This window comes from Amia ocellicauda, chromosome 7 (assembly GCF_036373705.1).
Source record: "Amia ocellicauda isolate fAmiCal2 chromosome 7, fAmiCal2.hap1, whole genome shotgun sequence".
NCBI classification, from domain to species: domain Eukaryota; kingdom Metazoa; phylum Chordata; class Actinopteri; order Amiiformes; family Amiidae; genus Amia; species Amia ocellicauda.
The window spans coordinates 12038743-12057881 of record NC_089856.1 but is presented as its reverse complement, the minus strand read 5'-3'; the positions used below and the strand labels follow the sequence as shown (position 1 = coordinate 12057881).

The following is a 19139-nucleotide window of genomic DNA, read 5'->3' as shown; positions in this document are numbered from 1 at the left end:
CTTAAAGAATGAAAAGAGATAGGTATTCCAGCAACAGCGTGACATTTGGGACTGGCTCTGTTATACAGGCAGTACTGTGTAAGTGAATGCACTATTCAAAACACAACCATTGTCATTCTGATTGTGTTTATAATCTGAGCTTTGCAAGGGGGTGTCGGTAAAACAAGTCTGTAAAAATCCAAATATCCAATTGATAATTTCTCCTCCCAGAACCATTGTTCACCGAGTTTGTGCATGCTCCATTTTCTGCTTGGGGGTAGTGCAATGGATTCTGGGTTGTGTACCTACATATGATATATACACATATTCAGCAAAATTTACCCCCATTATACTGTAAGATCAACAAAAATGTAATTCCCACAATGCTCTACATACCAAAAGATGTCTGTCGCGCTATGAAAACACAAGGGACATAAGCAAGCCTGAATTAAAATAAATGCATGGTCGATGATCTCTTTTTACATAAAAAACGATCAATACACCTCCACTGGGGGGATGAGAAGTACCGGCTACCATGGGAATGGGAAGCAAAGTGTTTCTAAACTTGGGGAGCCGTCTCTGCACTGATCTCTCTAAATAAAGGAGCAAACACGTAAATAGATACGTCTGGATTAAGGGATACGAGATTCGTCTCGGAGAGGGATGTCTTCGATCCAGTAACACTTCCTAATGATAGAAAGACGCCCTCATGGTGGTTGTCAGGCGAGACTCGGAAGTCAATTTGCAGCTGAAATATGACTCCCTGATGTGTCTTGGGTCGGAGTTTGTTTTAAGAGTGCATTCTTCTGGCTGTCCATTCTGCCTGCTGTCACACACTGCCCACTGTAAGTTGGCGCGGCGTAGAGCTGTAGTTTTTTTTTGCAGTTTGAAATCGCTCCTGGACAACAAAACTAAAATTAATTTTATAGTTCCACACAATGAGCAAGACAAATGAGGACACAAATACAGACACACACAGACAGACACCCCCCCCACACACACTTTCCTGCTCCTCTCATCTCTTCTTTCCTCATCTTGTTGTAATAACATTTCCCTCTGCCTCTCTTTGTCCCGTGTCCCGCGTAATCAGATTTTCTTTATATTAAGTACCACGCATCATACATATGTATACAAGACTTCCTACCCACAAGAACGCTTTGTCTTCACTTGGGGGAACAACCAGTGTGACAGGTCTGAAGAGAGAGAGAGAGAGAGAGAGAGAGAGAGAGAGAGAGAGAGAGAGAGATAGGGAGAGAGATTTCATGAAATAAATAAATAAGCAGATGGATAGATAAACAGATAGATGGTTAAGTAAATAAGTGGGGGCAGTTTATTCGGCATACTCACACTTAAAGAGACTATATTTGCTCTGGAGGGATGAGGGGAGATAATAAACGCATCGCTTAAGCGTGCGTGTCACCCGAGACTTCATGAAATTCTATTGGAAACTAATTATTTGCTCCGTGGAAAGGGGCCCGCGCTCTCACACAGACACCAGACTGAAACACTTTCTTCAAGGCTGTTCTAATTTCAAATGCAAATCCTTGCTAGCTGAGTCCCTTATATTATGTATTAAAAAATAAAAGACACAGCGAAGCAAGTTTGTAATGGATTCAAATGGAATCATTACAGTAGAACACAGAATCTTCATTTAATACTATTGTGATGTGATTGCGTGGTCAGTGTTTGCATCCCAGCCTTAAAAACAGGAAGTGGGTGAGGAATGCAGAGGCGCAACTGAATTTCAATATTCGAAAAGCCAACTAGTCATGATTTTTTTCTCAAATTTACAATGCCTGTCTGTGCCTTAATATATAAATGGGATCTAAGTTCATGATGAAATTCAGGACTGTGAGGCAAGCTAACTCTCAAAGCCTGGTCCTGCACGATTGGGAGAGAAGTACGATGTGGAAAACAGGTCAAATGAAAAGTAAATTAATTAATTAATTAATTAAAAGATAATGGGGAAATCCACTAGGTAATTCACAGGAATAAGAAAATAAATATTGATCCGATCCTGGAGAGTCACAGCCCGGCAGCTTTTATAGGAAAATCAACATCCTCAATGACCTATAAAGAGCATCTACTTAGGTCAATTTAGTTTGATAACTGTTTTGGTATTTAAGGCCTATCCAGTACTTAAGAGTAGGTTTTACCATGTGTGTGTGTGGTGGGGGTGTGTGTACACTATACATACACACAAACAGCAGGACAGGCAGCATCTGATCACATGACTCCATTGCAACGGGCAGTGCCCAGCTCTGCTGCCCGAGTCTCTGCCCCTCAGATAATTACAATGACAATTACAAGCTATATAAGGACCACTGCTTTGTAATTGACCTTTTATGTGTAGTGCAATTCTACAGCATAGTTGTAACAATTTTTTTTTTAAATCACAGTACTGGTCAGATTTCCCCCAAAAATGCTCTTGTTGTACTTCTAATTATAACTGACCCCAGCTCTGATCCAGCCTGCAGTGCAGTTCGTTCACCACTCCCACAACACAGCAGGGCTAAGCTAGAGGTCATCGCAGGTGAATGACGCGGATGCAATCAGACAGAACTGAGAGCTGGCCCAGCCACTCACTCGTGTTACCGGAATGGAGGGATCAGCGTGCACAGTGTCTTAGTTCTGTGCTAAGGGCCCAGGAGCTGGAGCTTGTCCGGCAGACCCCAGAGTGAGCTGAAGTTGCTGATTGGGACCACTGTGTCAGTGGGCACGGTAACCAAGACTCCATTTTGGCTCATCAGCATGGATGTGCATCTGTGCATCTCTACAGACTGCTGCTCGGGTCACCGCCTCTGGGATCCTCGTGCAATGGCTTTGACTTCAGACCACATACAGATCTGGATAGCAAAGACCCAGCTCCAATCGAATCCCTGTAACCTTAATATCATCAGACCTACAAAGCATTTAGACTAACTACCCAATCTAATTCTGTGAATGTCTCCGAGAGGCCGATGTACCTGTACACCAGAATTTGTTAAGATTCAAATCGCTTTACTAATTAAAGCAGGACTGAAGCTTGATTAGCGTCAAATTAAATCACAGTCTTGTTTAACGCTGGCCTGAAGCTCGGGGTAAGAAATGAGCATGTCCAAATGCCTAAATCCCAGTCTGTTATTAAATATTTTACAAAAGCAATTCAATAAATATGAAACGGAGGACCAGGGAGGAAGAGAAACCACGTCCTACAATATAATGTGTTATAAGAAGCCCACAGGGGCTTTGAGTTTGTGATTTTATTTTTTCTGACTCTCCCGTTTGTAGCCATGATTATAAGGCCAGTGCTAATTAGCCATGCTGAAGTGCTGCTCCCTCCCGAATGCCAGTGTGGGTCTTTTAAGTGTCTTTGGAGAGCCCTTGGGTTACAGCTGTGATGGGCTTACACTGAGAATAGCATCCTGGTCCTCAGCGACACACCACTCTTCTTGTCTCCATCACACAGACCCAAAGTGCAAAGGTACAAAAATGGGCAAAGGATATCCGGTGTACTGATTTTTTTTGTTTGCTATTGTTTTGGGGGGGTTCAGGTGGCGGGCCCAAAGCATTTTATAAAGGATGTCTGTCAGAAAAAAGGACACCAGTTGGAATGCGATTCATTTTTTTCCATCCTATTCATTTCACCCTTTTTTTTTTAATCAGAATACCCTGTAATTGTCAAACAAAAGCACTTGAAGCCATAGATGAAAGTATATGTTATGAACTCTTGATTTGAACCAGGCCTTCACTGTTTCTATTCTACGAGAGGATGTGGAAAGGTCTGAGTGCAGGGCTCCCTTCAAATTAAAGTGAGAGGCTGGTGTTTGTAATCACTCCCCCTCTCACATTGCAAATTTGTGAATTTTATTTTCTTACATCGCTTTTGGGGAGTGATGCTGAAATGTGGACGGCTGAGGATGATTCATGTATCTCAGGGGCAATTTTTTTTTTTTTTTTTTAAATCAAGGGTGCTTGAAAGTGTCACTTGACGGTGGACTTTCTTTATACTGGATTTTTCAAAAGGAAAAAAATCTTGTGCGTCTCCTGTTATTTTATTTAAGATTCCTATATATATGTTCAGAGCTCAAGAGAGGGTTCTCGACAAGCAGAGCTACAATCTCATGTCTACATACAGCTTAGGTGCAACTCTGATTAAATCTTTCCCATCCCCTCCTGTGCTGGCTCGGCTCAGGTTTTTGTGGAGACACACCCAGGCCCTCCCGGTATGGGTACGCTAGTGTAAACGAAGCATAAGACATCAGCACAATGTCCCACAGTGTCCACTGTGTAGGGAGCAACGATTTGGGACGCAGCCCTGCTGTATCAGACTTTGCGTCTGCTGCGAGATCGGAGTTCTGCAGGCCTGTGTATCAGCATATCCTGATATCTCTTGATGTCCCCATCTGTCTTCCACTCTATCACAGTGGCCATCTACGGCACTACGAACACGCCCGCACTGCACTGCCATTCCCTGCCTTTAGCTTCAACAGTGGCTGATTAACAGCTAATAATAAGCAAGATAAATTGCAGAGAGAGAGAGCGATAATAAATAAATAAAGAGAGATCAATAGCAAGATACAGTGGATTATTCATGATTTCACTCCCAAGTCTAATAAGTGGATCTTGATGTTGTCTCTTCCTCCTGAGTACTCCAGTGCTTAATTGTGCTTCGTGATCTCGGGAATGGACCTGTTTACTAGGTCATGATGTAAACATGCCTTGGCACATTGCGGTCTAAAATCCATTTCAACAGGAGATACATTCTTTGTCTTTCTTCTGTAATAGATTTATTTCCATAATACACTATACATAAACATAAACATAAATTATTGATATAGGAGTCCTTCATATGGGGTCATAGTTAACTCTAAAAGTTAAGTTTTTGTTTTAATTCTGGGTCATTTATTTCTGCAAATACATTCAGTTCATGAGGCCAAGTGACATTGAAAATGTGTTGGCCAGTGTGCCTTCAAAGCTTACTTTTTGAGCTCAAATTTTCAAGCGAACATTGATAACGTTTTGACACTAATACAGTGCTGGCTGGGTAACAAACCCGAAGCACAAGACACTGAGAAATGGAATTACAGAACACAGCCACAGAGAATGTGCAGGGTAGCATATCTGTCCTTAACCTACTCAAGTACCTTCACACACATCCTTGCAGTTCTCGAAAGGCAACTGATTTAGTTGGTAGAAGCAAATGTGAATAAATCAATCAAACGCTGCGATTTAGCCAGCAGCTCGACCCATTGTCATCCAGTGCAGCGCGGATGCCAGCGATTTTAACCACTGCACAGCATAATTCAGTGTTGGGGAGTTTCGAGAAGGTCTCCTCTTGTACTGTTGTGCACCTTATTAAAACGGGGGGAGTGAAGTATTCATTCTGCACAGCAGTGTGTGTATATCACTCTCTCTGGGGACTGGCTGCTGCCGACCCCTGCTTGCCCCCAGATCCAAGTTTGCTGACACAACTCATACCTCCACAGTGTGGCTAATCCACAGGAGCACACAGAGTGAGCCAGTAGCCGCATTTAAAGACTCATTTTGAGCTGCACAAGAGATGCAAAAAGTATAATGGAAGGGCCCTGGTTTGAGTCCTCCACCAACCTTTTTGCTATATTATTGGTTTTATTTACTTGTTTACATCTCTTTGTATAGAGTTGTGAATTATAATATATACAGCTTTACCAAAGTTTTCTGCACTGCCTGCTTTTGATTATGAAAATAGCCCTACTCTCCTGGTCTCGAGAGGGCTTTACTGGGCAGTAATTCAGCATTTCACCATCACTTGAATAGATACAGATGTTTGCTGGGATAGCATTTTCACTCCCAACACACTGCAGTTTGAGCCACTTCTGTTTTTACATGCTTCAGCTGGTTATCCGTGCGTTACCTTTTTCTAATAGATACAGCAATTGTTTTCCTGGCTTCAGAAGTCAGACTCAGATAAGAATGCGATCAAACGGCTACGCAACAGAGAGTCCCGTGTTCCGCGCCCAACCTGGAATGTTCCGTTACCGAATGAAGATTCTTTCGGAATTGTACGGATGCTTTAGACGGAGTGCCTGACGTTATTGGATACGCTTAGGAGCCTACCAGAGTAATGGCTTTCAGACTTGTGTTAGACAGAGGAGGAGAAAAAGAAAGTGCGAGTGTGTGTGTGTGTGTGTGGTGGGGGGGGGGTTAAGGGTGGAGGTCAGCTGTTTTTCTAGACTCCTCCAGCTGTGTGGCTGAAAAAATTCAAAGTTACTGCAACTGTGTGATCAAGGGCAGCCAGTCATGAGCTACAGTCCACAGGCCTTCTCAAAGGTTTCTGGGTGGGAGATTCCTGTGCAAAAGAATTTTCAGAGGTAAAGGAGATCAAGCTTTGGGGGTCATGGAAACCGCTGTCGGGTACATTGTCCATTGAGATAGATTTTCATCATGATGCAGCAGTTACTACCCAAAAAGGCTCATGAAATTCTGATATAGTGTGGGTTTGATGCATGGTTGAGCTGACCCAGAATGGCCCTAGACTCAGTCTGGCGGGGCTTGCTCTAGCTCATGGCATCGCCTCAAGGTGAACTGGATCCCAGACATAGACTACAAGATGCACTCCGCACAGGGGGGTGTCTGAGAGAGAGAGTGATCCGAAGACCTGGCGATGTGGAAAGCAGTTTGATCAAGCTCCTTCTTTACAAGGCCTTTTATGAGCTTAAACCTTGGTGCTGGGAATTACAAGCTTGTCACTTCAGTGTAGATGGCACACGCTGATATGGGGAGCCAGAACACAGCTTTGAGTAAAGTGCTGAGCAGTGGGAGTCTTAGCTGGTTTCCCCGGTTAATTAGGTTGATTTAGGGAGCAGTACAGCACAGCTCCCCCTAGAGGCAAGTGTGTACACCTAGAGAAAGGGAGAGAAAGTGTGTGTGTGTTCGTGCGCGTGGACTTAAGCGTGCATGTTCTGTGATTGATGAGGATTGTAAAAACAACGACTCTGATGAGAACGCCGCAGTCGTGGTTCTGTGAATAATCACCCTGACGGCGTATTAAATTAATGGAGAAAAAGTTTCTGCCTGGACCAGCCGCCATCCCGATCCATCAAGCTCAGGGAGAAAGTTGCTGTGCCTTGTGAAAAGAGGAAAAAAAAAAGTTTAATTAAATAAATAAAGAATACAAATTTAAACGGGGCAAGGTTACAGCACGTAGAGGACGCCCCAGGGATTTCTCTCAGATGAAGAAAAGATGAACGTCTGTCCTGGCACAGATCCGGCCATACTTGATTTCTAGGATACATTAAAACAGCAGCACGGATCTGGGATCAGAGAGATTCAACAAGGTTTACAGTTTATGTAAGTACTGCACAGGCAGACTCAGTTCAAGTGCCCTCCATGCCAGTGTGCCACACACCTTAAACACCTTACCCAGATGGGAAAGTGTATAACGAGGGCTCTGTGCTGTGGTCGAATGGACCCCGTGTCTGCAGCCCAAGACTACCTGCTGGCTTTTGACGTAAACAGCAGAACAGCTTCTTTATGTGGGTGAAAACCTGACTGGAATTCCACTTCGGTACAGCCAGGTTTTTTTTTTTTCTTTGTGAAAAAGCGAAACTTATTTTTGCGCTTCGCCCCCGTCTTGAGTGTGCGTCTGCATTTATTATTGCATTACACCCCTATTGGAAGAAAGTCAGACTCAATTTTCCACTGTAATTGGGGATTGCACTCGAGGGTCAGGAAATAAATTGCACTGTCTTTAACTGCTGTGTTAGTTACACCTGGATTGCGGACGCTCGGCAAAAATACTTTCCTACAAGTTTTAAAAGCGCGACAATAGTCTGAGGGGGATTACGTCAGAGCCGATGCACCCCTAGGTATCAACATGGAGGGGGAGGCTGAAGGAGACAGACAGGCTGTGGAACAGACAACGTGCTGTTCTTATTTAGTTTAGAATTTGTCCTCAGACAAAATGAGAAGAAAAAAACCTGTATCCTATTGAAACTGTAGCGATCTGGGACTGTGTGTGTGGAGACTGTGGTGTGTGTCTGCCAGTTCTGTGTGTTGGGGGCAGATCATTTTGGGATCTGATTTAGGTTAGCGGGAATTGTTGCCGGTTCTGGGGTCGAGGGTTAACCCCGCGCGGGAACAGGGGGGACGCAGTGATTGGAGGAGCCGGTCACTACTACAGAAGTAAAAACAGTGTTTCTCCATTAAAAAGCTGTTACTTTGTAATAGACCTGTTGCTTTACCTCCAGCTCTCTCTTATTATTTGTTTTTGTTTGTAATTGGTGAATCCACGTAGCATATAAGACTAAAATACTACAATATTAACTTTTCTGAGCACGTATTTGACACCAGTGTGTTTGGAAAAGTAGGCCAGTAATAATTCAACATGTAAAACTTGGGGTAATTTAGATCGATCAACTACAACCGGAAGTGTGGCCAGCGTTCACACAAGACTGGATCCAGTTCACGGTGCAAAGCCCATCCAAACTCTACCTCACAAAGATGACTACAAATGTTAAGCCGTGTTCACTGAAGTCTGTAGCATTAAATTATGGCTGGGGAGTGGAAGTCATCCGCTTTCATCCGGCAGCCCCAGAGACTGCAGAGTCTCCAGTTGTGGTTTAGGGCACACTGGTGCAACGGGCAGCTCTGAAAACCCAGTCAGTGGAGAGCAATGTAAAGAAAGACACACAATCTAGAGCAGGGCCATTAGCCCGCTAATATCCCCGTCGCTTCTTCCCCGGGAAGGAAAGCCACCTGCTCGGAAGCCTATTTTTCACGCTACGAACCGCAGTGTGCTTGACGCTATTTACATGATGCAGATAAATGTCAGACAGTCTCTGGCGCTATCCATCTCACTCCTCCACTGTCACGCTCCCTTGCTTCTTCCTCATGCATTTTTGATAACCCCCGCCAGAACTTTATCCTATTTCTCATCGGTTTTATCACAACACAGAACAAAACATACGACCATCGATAACCATTAAAACAAAACCAGGCAACTTGAATAATAAATACAATATTCGATGGTATGATATGCAAGACATTAGGCCAGGGATCACAGGCAGGACCAATGACAGATCAGCACTACAGGACTCTTGAGGTGGAAATCTCTCTCAGGATGTCAGAGTATGTGCCAAGAGTTCATTGCCCTGATTTCTGAAAACAGATATTTTAAAGAATGCAGGGTATATAAATACAAGAACGCTGTGATTTAATTTACTGTGACTGAGCTGCTTGATCTCTGCAGCTGGAGCCCTGCATGGGGGAATGGGATGAGCTTTTTTCCTTAGCAGCATGAAGACACATTAGGGAAGAGACTTCAGAAAAGAAAATCACTTACAGGTGGCACTACAGTCAAGTCACAGTTCTGCTGTTGCTCTTTAGTCGCAACAACGCAGCCCTCACCTCTTACAGTTACACTGTGTGGGTGGCTAATTAATCCCCCCATTTACATGCATGCCACATGACAGCGTTCATCCATACCAGTCCTCAAGAACCACCATCCAACAGTTTTATAAAATCATCTACACTGCATTTACCATGAAAGAGGTTTTGATTGGTCCAATTAAACTCAGTTAACTAATTAAGAGTTCCGGTGACAGACTGAACAATCTTACACTCAGTTCCCATTTCACAATGCGCCCTGGGCAGACAGTGTTGGACTGCGTACCAAAACGTACACTTGCTTCCTTGTTACCTTGCCTTGTGGAGTGGATGTACTATGGTCGCCACTGTAAGAGAATTTGAAATGCTTGGTTTTTCAGTCAATCTAAATAAATAGTTGAACTGAAAACTCATAGTCAATTGGTTTCTCTTTTAAGATTCTTTTTAGAGGGAAGATGCGGTCAAGTCACAGATGTGCAATAATCATTTATTTTGACAAAAATAGGAAACTAATATCATTCAATTACTGAAAATAAGTAATATTAAGCTTCTGCTGGATTACAGTAAGAAACCCATTTTCTTCTTTCTCCTCACAGTACAGCTTATAGGCCAGTCTGGTCAGGCAGGAAGCGGTGTGTCTCTCTCTGTCTCCCTCCAGCTCTCTCTTGTGTCTCGTTGCAGAATGAAGAAGTTAAGAGAACTAAAATTCTCTTTGTTTTCCTTTTTATAAGGTTTCCTTCCAACCAATCGCATTTTGCCACCACCATGACTTGGGTGCCTTATGCTAAAGTAATTTAGAAGTGGGGGTCCTTTCGAATTTGGCAAGGAGCCAATAAGAGGACAGGTCCCTTTTGGTCTTCTGGACATACAGATAAGGTTACCAGGGGCTACCAGAGGCCATCAGGGAACTTAGATAAAAGGTAGGAAGTTTGTTTCCTCTACCGAACCAGATAGAACAGAATTTCCCATAGAAAAATACATTCTAACAAATAATATCTTACACCATCTTTAAGGGGTGGACAATGCCTTAGGGATCGATTGAAGGTAGCCAAATCGATTTGTTGTTCCCTACACTGCTCCCTTCGACGGAGTCTACAAAACCTTACACGTGGAAGTGTACACTTGTCGAAGCAAGTGTGTGATTTGGGATACAGCACTAGTCATGGGTTTCCACCACCTATTTGTGAACACTCCTTGTTTGTATTTCAGTGGAGGGTCTCTGAAGTGTGGATCACACACGTCATAGAAGCATAACAATCGGCAGGGAGGTGTTAAGGGTGTTGTTGTGCCGTGAGGAGTGTTTGAGTAGGGTTTGGTACATGGTGTGGCGGTTTAGACCAATCCCACAGGCCAGCTTCCTAATGAGAGCCTATTGTGATAGGGACAAGAAATGCGAGAGACTCTGCCTGGGTAACTGCTCACTGTGTCTGTGAAGCTAGAGGAAAATCACACTGCTGCTTATAAATATTAAGTATAAGGCAGTGCTCCTAATTCAATTAGCGGAGCTCAGAACAGTGGACCCCATTTCCATATATATTATACTTTTTTTTTTTTCCTTAAATTGCTGGTTGCTGGAAGTGACAGGCGTGATGAATGGCAGGGTGTTTGGAAATTGTCAATTCCCCGGGCGGCGGCAATATGAACCGTGGAGCGACACCACAGTGTGCGACACCATTCGTTCACAGGAGAGGAAGATGTTTAAGTTACCTAAGCACTGGGGCTCTTGGGCTGTTTCCTTGTAATGGGTTTATTAGCAGTGCTTGCGAGGGACGCGGGACAGACGCTGCAAGAAGCTGTAGCTCAAACTCTGTGGCCACAAGTGGAAATTAAGAAAGGGGGAGTTCTTCAAATTCACCCAGAGTCTATGGGCATGTGGAACAAATTGCTTAGCCTTTCTGTTGAAGTGGATTGCCTTCAAGACTAGGATCAATAATAGGCAAACAAACAAACAAGACCAAATGTCTTCAGCCATCTTGACCATACTGGGGATTACACTTGACTATGAACCCCCACATTCCAGAGTGTATGTTACAGAAGAGTCTGTATGTTCACTAGCTTCCTTACAATTGGACTTCACCAATAATGCACTCTCTATAACTGCCCTGCACTACAGTACATGATGATACACAACATTAAATGCACTGGCAAGACAGTTACATCATCCAATCACCCATCTCTCTCTCTCATGCTTGACCTACTAAATATCAAATATCCGTCAACACAAAGTTGGTTTTGTCTTTTCCCTCTTTAACAAACACACAAAAAATAATAGTATGACAATCATATTGCAGGTATGACAGCAACCTATTTTTGTTTGTTTTTTGTTTTCTAGGAACAATAAAAACTGGAGGGTACATTTCTTATGTAACGTACCGGCATCTAAACAGACAACTGCATCCTCTTTAAAAACACATTAACATTTTCATTTATACTCTAAACGATATTTCTCAGGCAAACATTATTATTAAAGTAGATATTACCCTTTCCCTTAACCGACTTAAAAATAATTAATGCAAAAAAGTGCTGTTTCAAACGACAACTGAAGTATACTGTAAAATGAATATATACCAATTATACTGTATGCAACCTAGTAGTTACTGAACGATTACCTAAGACATGTATCAATTAAGCTGTACAGAAAGAACATGTCAGTTTTGCAATAATGTAACAGTGTTTACAACCTCAGTCTTCAAAGTTGGCAATATATATGGCGAACACTAAAAATCAGTAAATACATTGTAACTTGGGAGTTGTACACATCCCGATTCCCTCCCCAGAGGGTTTCTGCTCCACAGATTGATCTGCCTCACACTGCAGTCCCTGTTGCACCGTGTTTGGGTACAGAGAGAAAAGACAATTGGGGGAGGGGGTGAATAATTATCATTATGAAGACTATCAATCCCTTTCCCAAAAGATCATTTTTGTCCAATAAAGGAGAGCAGACAATCCTGTGTAATGGTTACATTAGGAAAAAAGAAGAGCCCTTGCTGTAATATTCATTATAATTATGTAATAAACCTCCCGCTAAATATTCGCAGCTCACACCTTTAAGGGCGAATGTGGCGCGGCGGATTAAGAGCTTGTAGGATTAGATGTAATCCAAATGTCACCAGGTACAGTGTGACAGCACCTTGTTTACAGTGGTCTGATTTTCTACAGAAGACATAAAAATAACAATAACACTATAATTATATATCAAAACCCAAACAACTTTTCCACTCCAGTTGACTACCGTCTCCCCCACGCCCCCCAGCACACATTCCCATGCACTGGCATTCACAGCTGCACGTTCTACGGAAAGCTGGAAAGTCTCAACATGCACACACTTATGCATAATACAGCACAGATAAACAGTGGACGTCACAGAGACGCTGAAGATTCGCAAGAAAGAGATTCCACTCAACCCCATAATAAAGAAGATAAAATCCTACTGCTTTTCTCTTTTTTTGGAGGGGGGGGTTAAGGAACATCACCTTCCCGGAGTCTACAGTAGCTCATCTCATTAAAAGGGTGCTGGCTGGAGTCCCATCTTATATTCAGCCTCTAGGTTTTCAATGTAGCTGCATAATCCTGTATGTGAACAGAGGATAGATAGGTAGAACTGCAGTGAGAATAAAAAAATAAACAGTCAAACAAAACGTTTTGTTTTACTGTCCTGAGCACAGCAAATTTCCAGCCATATTAATGCCTAAATGGGTGAATTTAGACTAGCTATCGCAAATCAAAATCAAATCTATTCGGAAACTGGACTCCAATCTGCAGGAGAAAATGCGCTCCATTGTTTTATCGATCCATACGCCACAAACCATAAATACTTTTTTCTTTTTACAAATCATACCATGCTATACGATCAGTTCAAAGTAGAGATTGGGGTTGTGTCTGTGAGTTCCATGACCACGTGAGCCTGTTTTTTTAAGTTGTAAGTTAATTACTTTTTAAACTGCACTGCTTGATATTTTAAATAATACGGTCCTGACAGTCCAAAGCCAGAGGAGACACACTGGAGAGTACCAGTGACTTTTTTTCTTCCAAGCCAGCTAATTCAATTATGAACTGGATGAATTTTAGACTGCTCTCCAGACTCCAAAATGTTTTCTGGGAACAATATCTTGAGTGATACACAAATTTTAATTAATCAGTTGGTAAAAATTTGAACTGGGAAATCTTTAATATGCCGAACTGAAGAAATTCATCTGTTCACTGAAGAATTGAGAGCTGCTGTTGAAACAAAAGTCAGAAGCCACTCCAGAAATTTGTTTCTCAGCTAATTTAGATACACTGTGCACATGAGGGTCAGCTTAAAACAAACAAACTAACAAACATTGACAACCACAAAGTACACCTTTAAAATAGACGCAAGCAGCAGAAGAACGGGATGTTGAAACAGTTTGTTAAAGCAGGATTTGGATGGGAAAGGTTAGATTGTCCTCCACAGCTTAACGGGCTTTGCAGCAGAGCAGTCTTGATAGGCCTGGCAGCTTGTTTTTCCATTCAGTCTCTTTCTGGTGTCCTTGTGTTGTCATATCGCCCGGCAGGAGAGTGACCCAGGCTTGACATGCATTTCATCTGTTCATTCTCTCTCTCTGCAGGTGGTTGGCTTGGAAAAGCAGGTGGGGAAGACACTGGAGTACCTGGAACTGGGGGCCGCAGGGTCGGTGATGAAAGCATTACCATACGGAATGGCGGTCGGAGGAGCTGGAGGAGGAGGTGGCGGGGGAGGAGGAGGAGGGCCGATCAAACCGCCATTCCACACCTCGCGCATATTCTCCACTGTGGATAACCCCCTGAAATCCAAACCTCCCACCTACAGCTTTCTGAACCCGTACGACTGGGCCCGGAACCAGTCCCTCCTCCTGGACCAGACGGGCTACCGATCCAAACGCAAGCCCTCGCTCAAGACCGCAATGAAGACCAAGAAGATCTTCGGCTGGGGGGACTTCTACGTCAACATCAAGACCATGAAGTTCAGCCTCCTGGTCACAGGCAAGATCGTGGACCACGTCAACGGCACCTTCAGCGTCTACTTCCGCCACAACTCGTCCAGCCTGGGCAATGTGTCGGTGAGCATCGTGCCCCCGACCAAGGTGGTTGAGTTCGAGGTCCTGCACCACCAGCAACAGCAGCTGGAGCAGCAGCAGCAACAGCAGCAGCAGGCCACCATCGACCCCAAGGAATCCAAGAACTTCAACTGCAGGGTGGAGTACGAGAAGACCAACCGCGCGCGCAAGACCAAGCCCTGCCTGTACGACCCCTCGCAGACTTGCTTCTCGGAGCACACCCAGAGCCACGCCGCCTGGCTCTGCGCCAAACCCTTCAAGGTCATCTGCATCTTCATCTCCTTCTTCAGCATCGACTACAAACTGGTGCAGAAGGTCTGTCCAGACTACAACTTCCAGAACGAACACCCTTATTTTGGTTGAAGGGGTAGCTGGTGGTGCTGCTGCTGGAAGTGTGTGGGGACGGGGGGTTGTATAGTCTGATGACCCACCCCATCCCTGCACAGTCTGGATGGACCTTTTTCAATTTTCAGCTCCCACCTCTCCCACACCCCCTGTTGGGAACAAAATGTTGCTTGTGTTTTTTTTGTTGTTTTAAGACTAGTCCCCAGGGGGGAGGAGTCAGCGTTACATAAAATGGCAGAAGGCGGAGATATAAAAGAGATATTATAGGAGAATGACCTGCATTGATTATTTTTTTCCCCACTGAATATACCATGGTGGACATTACACCCCACTGCTCTGTGGTTAATACCCGTCAGCGTTTCATGAACCTGAGATCAGCCTCTTTCGTTATCATTTTGTTTGGACCCCCCATGTTCAGGGGGCTTTTTAGTGTGTGAGTGTGTATTTGTTTTCTCTCCCTTGTGTGTTGACGCCACGGAGGACGGCTGCGGTGTGGGGCTGGAATTGAAAGTGACTTTAAAAGATTAAAAAGTAGTAGGAAAGAAGTGGGTCCTTACCTCAATTAGTGGTTTCATACCCACCTACACAGAACTTTTATTTGCCACCTGGAGAAAACTTAAAGACAGAGAGAGTGGAAAAAAAGCCAAGTCAGCCAACGCAAAACACATAGGACTTTTGGTGCTCGACACTGCAGGATTTTAAAACTCAGCAGACTGACACCGCACATACCGAGATGCTGAATGACATGTATTCCAAAGGATCAAGGTCTTGCTTTTGTTTGAATTATTTGTGTTTTGGGTTTATTCCTTTATCCATACTTTTTGACGTGATGCACGTTCCTTTCAGGTTATGATGGGCTTGCAAATGTATGCCCCTACTTCTCTTCAAATGCTGAAACCCTTTGACGCAGGACAGATGGCCTGTGCGATTGTAACGGGGGGGGGGAAGCGCATCATCCATCAGTAATGCCGGTCTGCGCCAGCGCTGGTTTCTCAAGACCTCGGCGATGCTGCTGCTTTTTCATCTGTGAAGTCAAGGGGTCCAGTGGTTTAATAAAGTTTGCTGCTCTGTAATCTTAAGTGAATCGCATTGAGAACAGTACAATCCCATCCGCCTTCCTTCACCGGTTAGGATCAGAAAGGTTTTCACAAGCATTCTCCCCCTCGGGCCATACGGTGAAACTGAGATGGACCACAGCAACACAGCCCCACCACACAGATATTCCAATCCTTGCCTCGGATTTGCAGCGCTGACATCAGCCTCTCAGCAGTCAATTGCAAGTTCACATTGTTGAGATAAATATGCCCACAGTTTCTTTCGCAAGTTACTTGATAATGCGACACATGCCACAGCCCTTGAAGTAACATACCTTTCCAGACTTCACATCCTGACAAGATTCCCCACCTCCCCCAGTGGAAAAAAAAGGTGACAATTGCAGGGGGGGTTATTAAGTGGGAGATCTTAAAATGGAGCAAGACTGACCTCGAAACCTTTTACTGTAAATAAAATATATAAATAATAATTGTAAAAATGGTCAGGAAAGGATATTAAATATGGAAAGAAAAATAACAATAGTTGCCCTCCACTTTCCGTTTAAGCAGTAGGAAACAATACATATTTTTGTGTTTAAATGACACGTGGTGTGGACCATCTGCGTCACTCGTTTTGCTGCAACCTTGAGGCAAACACCAGTAATGATCACGGCTGCAGGTTGTTCCTGTTCTCGAGGTCAGATGGACCTTTGGTCTCTGTTCCACCGATTTTTTTACTTTCCTGGGTCAATTTTCACACACCTCACCCTGTATTGGTTCAACATTTAAAAACACCTCCATAACCGGCTGGCCTGTAGCCTTTAAGGACCAGACTTGACCAACTCCAAACAAGGACAAAACATTCAAATTTTCAGTATCCTTAGCTTAGAACAAGATATATGTTCCTTTTTTAAATAAAAAAAAGAGAAGAAGAAAAAAGCAGTTCTCTTAAAATTGTGTTTTGCACTCTTTTGCTAAATATCACATGGGAGTCAGTGGTTTTGTGAATTCAGTCATAATTGTAAAATGATTCTCAGGCTCTGGGGGGACACGTTAAGCAGAGAGTGCAGGGTGTGGAACCATGGCTGTAGAGCATTGTGCTGCTGTAATCAATATGTGTAGAAAATATTTAAGAAATACAATATATGTATATATGAAAATGCATATTAAAACTGATGAAACTGCTGGTTGAAGGTTGTGCTTTTTAACCCACTATTTCCAGTGAAGGTCATTCTCAATGATCAAAGATGAAAGTCACATAAGCGAGCTGAGCCAGGCTAGCCCTGCTTGAATCCTGCTCATGGGAGAAACAAAACCAAGTTTCAAACCAAAGACAAATTTTTCAAAACAAAGCAGATGAAGTAAAGAGCTGGTGACACTGGTTTGCTAAATTGTCAGTGATGCATTTCCCTTAATTAAACTCCAAACGATACTCAATTCCAATCCTGGTGCCTAAACTGGTCAAAATTCATATGTGTCCAGGTTTTCACAGCTATTTATAAAGTTACTTATCAAACCTACAGGGCGGGTCATCTACGTCTCATATATTTGTCTACACTCCTTCAATAACTGCCCTTGGTGAGGGTCACTTCTCATTTTGTTTGTCCTTTGCACCTTTTTGTATATCCATGGAAAATATATATAGTTAATCAAATTCTAACAACAAATATACCTTGTATATAGGCAGAATTACAATTTCAAGAAACAAAACACAAGAATGTTTAAATCAGCCTGCAATACATCTGTCGTGAGTGTGCGTGCATGTGTCTCCAAGCCTCCGAGTTTGTCACTCTGGATGCAGGTAGGTGTATGTGTGGGTTTGTCTCTGGGTTATGTGTGTTCACCAAACTGTGAACTTGTGTGTGTGTTTGTTAGTGTCCTATAGCATGTATAGAGGTTATAAGAACAGCAGGGGGCTCACAAAAACAGTGTTGAACCCCCCCCCCGTCCCAATGTTGGCTTCAACTGCCTGCAATTTTTCATTTCACCCTTCACATTCTGATGAGGTATTTTTAACTTAAAATGTAATTTGGCCCTACTCCAGTGTTTGTGTAGAGGTTGTCATAACTGTCTTCCTAGAGAATCATACATCTCTAGGGAAGCAGAGATGAGCAGAGCCCTTGTGAGATTATGTGCAGTAGGTCACATTACAAGATACAAAAAAAAAAAAAAAGAAATCACAGATGCTCATGGGTGAACACTTACCTTTGGCTTACCTGCCAAAAAAAAAATCTATTTCACAGTTTTTGCTGGGAAGAGACAACAGACTTAAGATCAAAACGTCAACCCACCCGGCAATCATAAATCACAAACATAGGGTCGTGAATGTGGCAGCCTTGTGTTGGCCCCCGAGGCCACGTGCTTCTACTCCACGGAAAACAGGTTTGGAATTGGTGTACGGCCAGCGAGTTGAATGGCCCTCGTTTTCCCAGGGTCCTCCTCTCATAAAACCAATTAGCTGAAAGAAGTGACTTCTACCCTGTGGCCCCCATCTCTTTTTTTCTTTGCCCTAGAACAGCAAACATCACTTCCCTCTTCACGCTGGAGGGAGGGAGGGAGGCTGTGCGCCCTGCATCTCTCGGGAAGATTCCATGGATGTTTTATTTAATAACACAGTCAATACTAATTGAATCTTCGTTTTGCTTCGCTCAATATCCTATTATTTTCTGGATCAATGGTCCCGAGATCGCAACACTGCTGGTCGATTACAGTGCATCCCCCAAGAGCACCACAGGGAATTCTGCCATGTTATTTCCTGTTGGGTTTTTTCCCCTCCCAAAGATAATCTTTACACTGCCAAGAGTCACCCGAGTACAACGGACAATGTATGCAAGGACTGATGGACAGGCGGGATACAGGATTTATTGCAATGCACTTTAAAATAATGTTTGGCCTACTTGGTGAACTGGAGGTAATGGGTTGCTTAAGGATTGAAGGAGATGAATTTAACATTAACAGTGCCAAACCAGAGTCATACAGCATGCAAGTTTACTTTTTCTCCTCGTGGATGTGAATGAGATCCAATTATTTATTTTCTTCTTCTTCCAACGACTCCTTAAATACGAAAGAAATTAAAAGGTGTAGCATTGCTTTTCGGTGGGATTTAATATTCTGAGCACATGACACAGATTTCCATACTTGTTGGAAATAACAGGGAAATGTCATAACTGTGGTAAAACAACAACAAACACAGATTTCCATAAAACATCAATAAAAAGTTTGTATTTCAGGAACACAACCGAAAAACCCATCCTGATAATCTCTCTGTCTCATACGAAGCTGTCAAATTTCCTAGTTCAGTCAAGAAAGAGCTTAAAAGACCATTAAGAAATCATACACCAGTGACTACTTCACATAATTGAGTTACCCTATAGAAATG

At 43.2% G+C, this 19139-nt stretch overlaps 1 protein-coding gene across 1 annotated transcript in view; it reads left to right on the top strand.

Annotated features, from left to right (window-relative positions):
• nxph4 (neurexophilin 4) overlaps positions 1-16944 on the top strand; it is a 46469-nt gene extending 29525 nt beyond the window's left edge. Inside the window, exon 2 of the mRNA XM_066708429.1 lies at positions 13917-16944. Within this exon, the coding sequence (XP_066564526.1) occupies positions 13917-14747 (831 nt within the window). The 3' untranslated portion in view covers positions 14748-16944. The remainder of the gene's footprint in view (positions 1-13916) is intronic.
• Positions 16945-19139: the final 2195 nt, after the last annotated feature.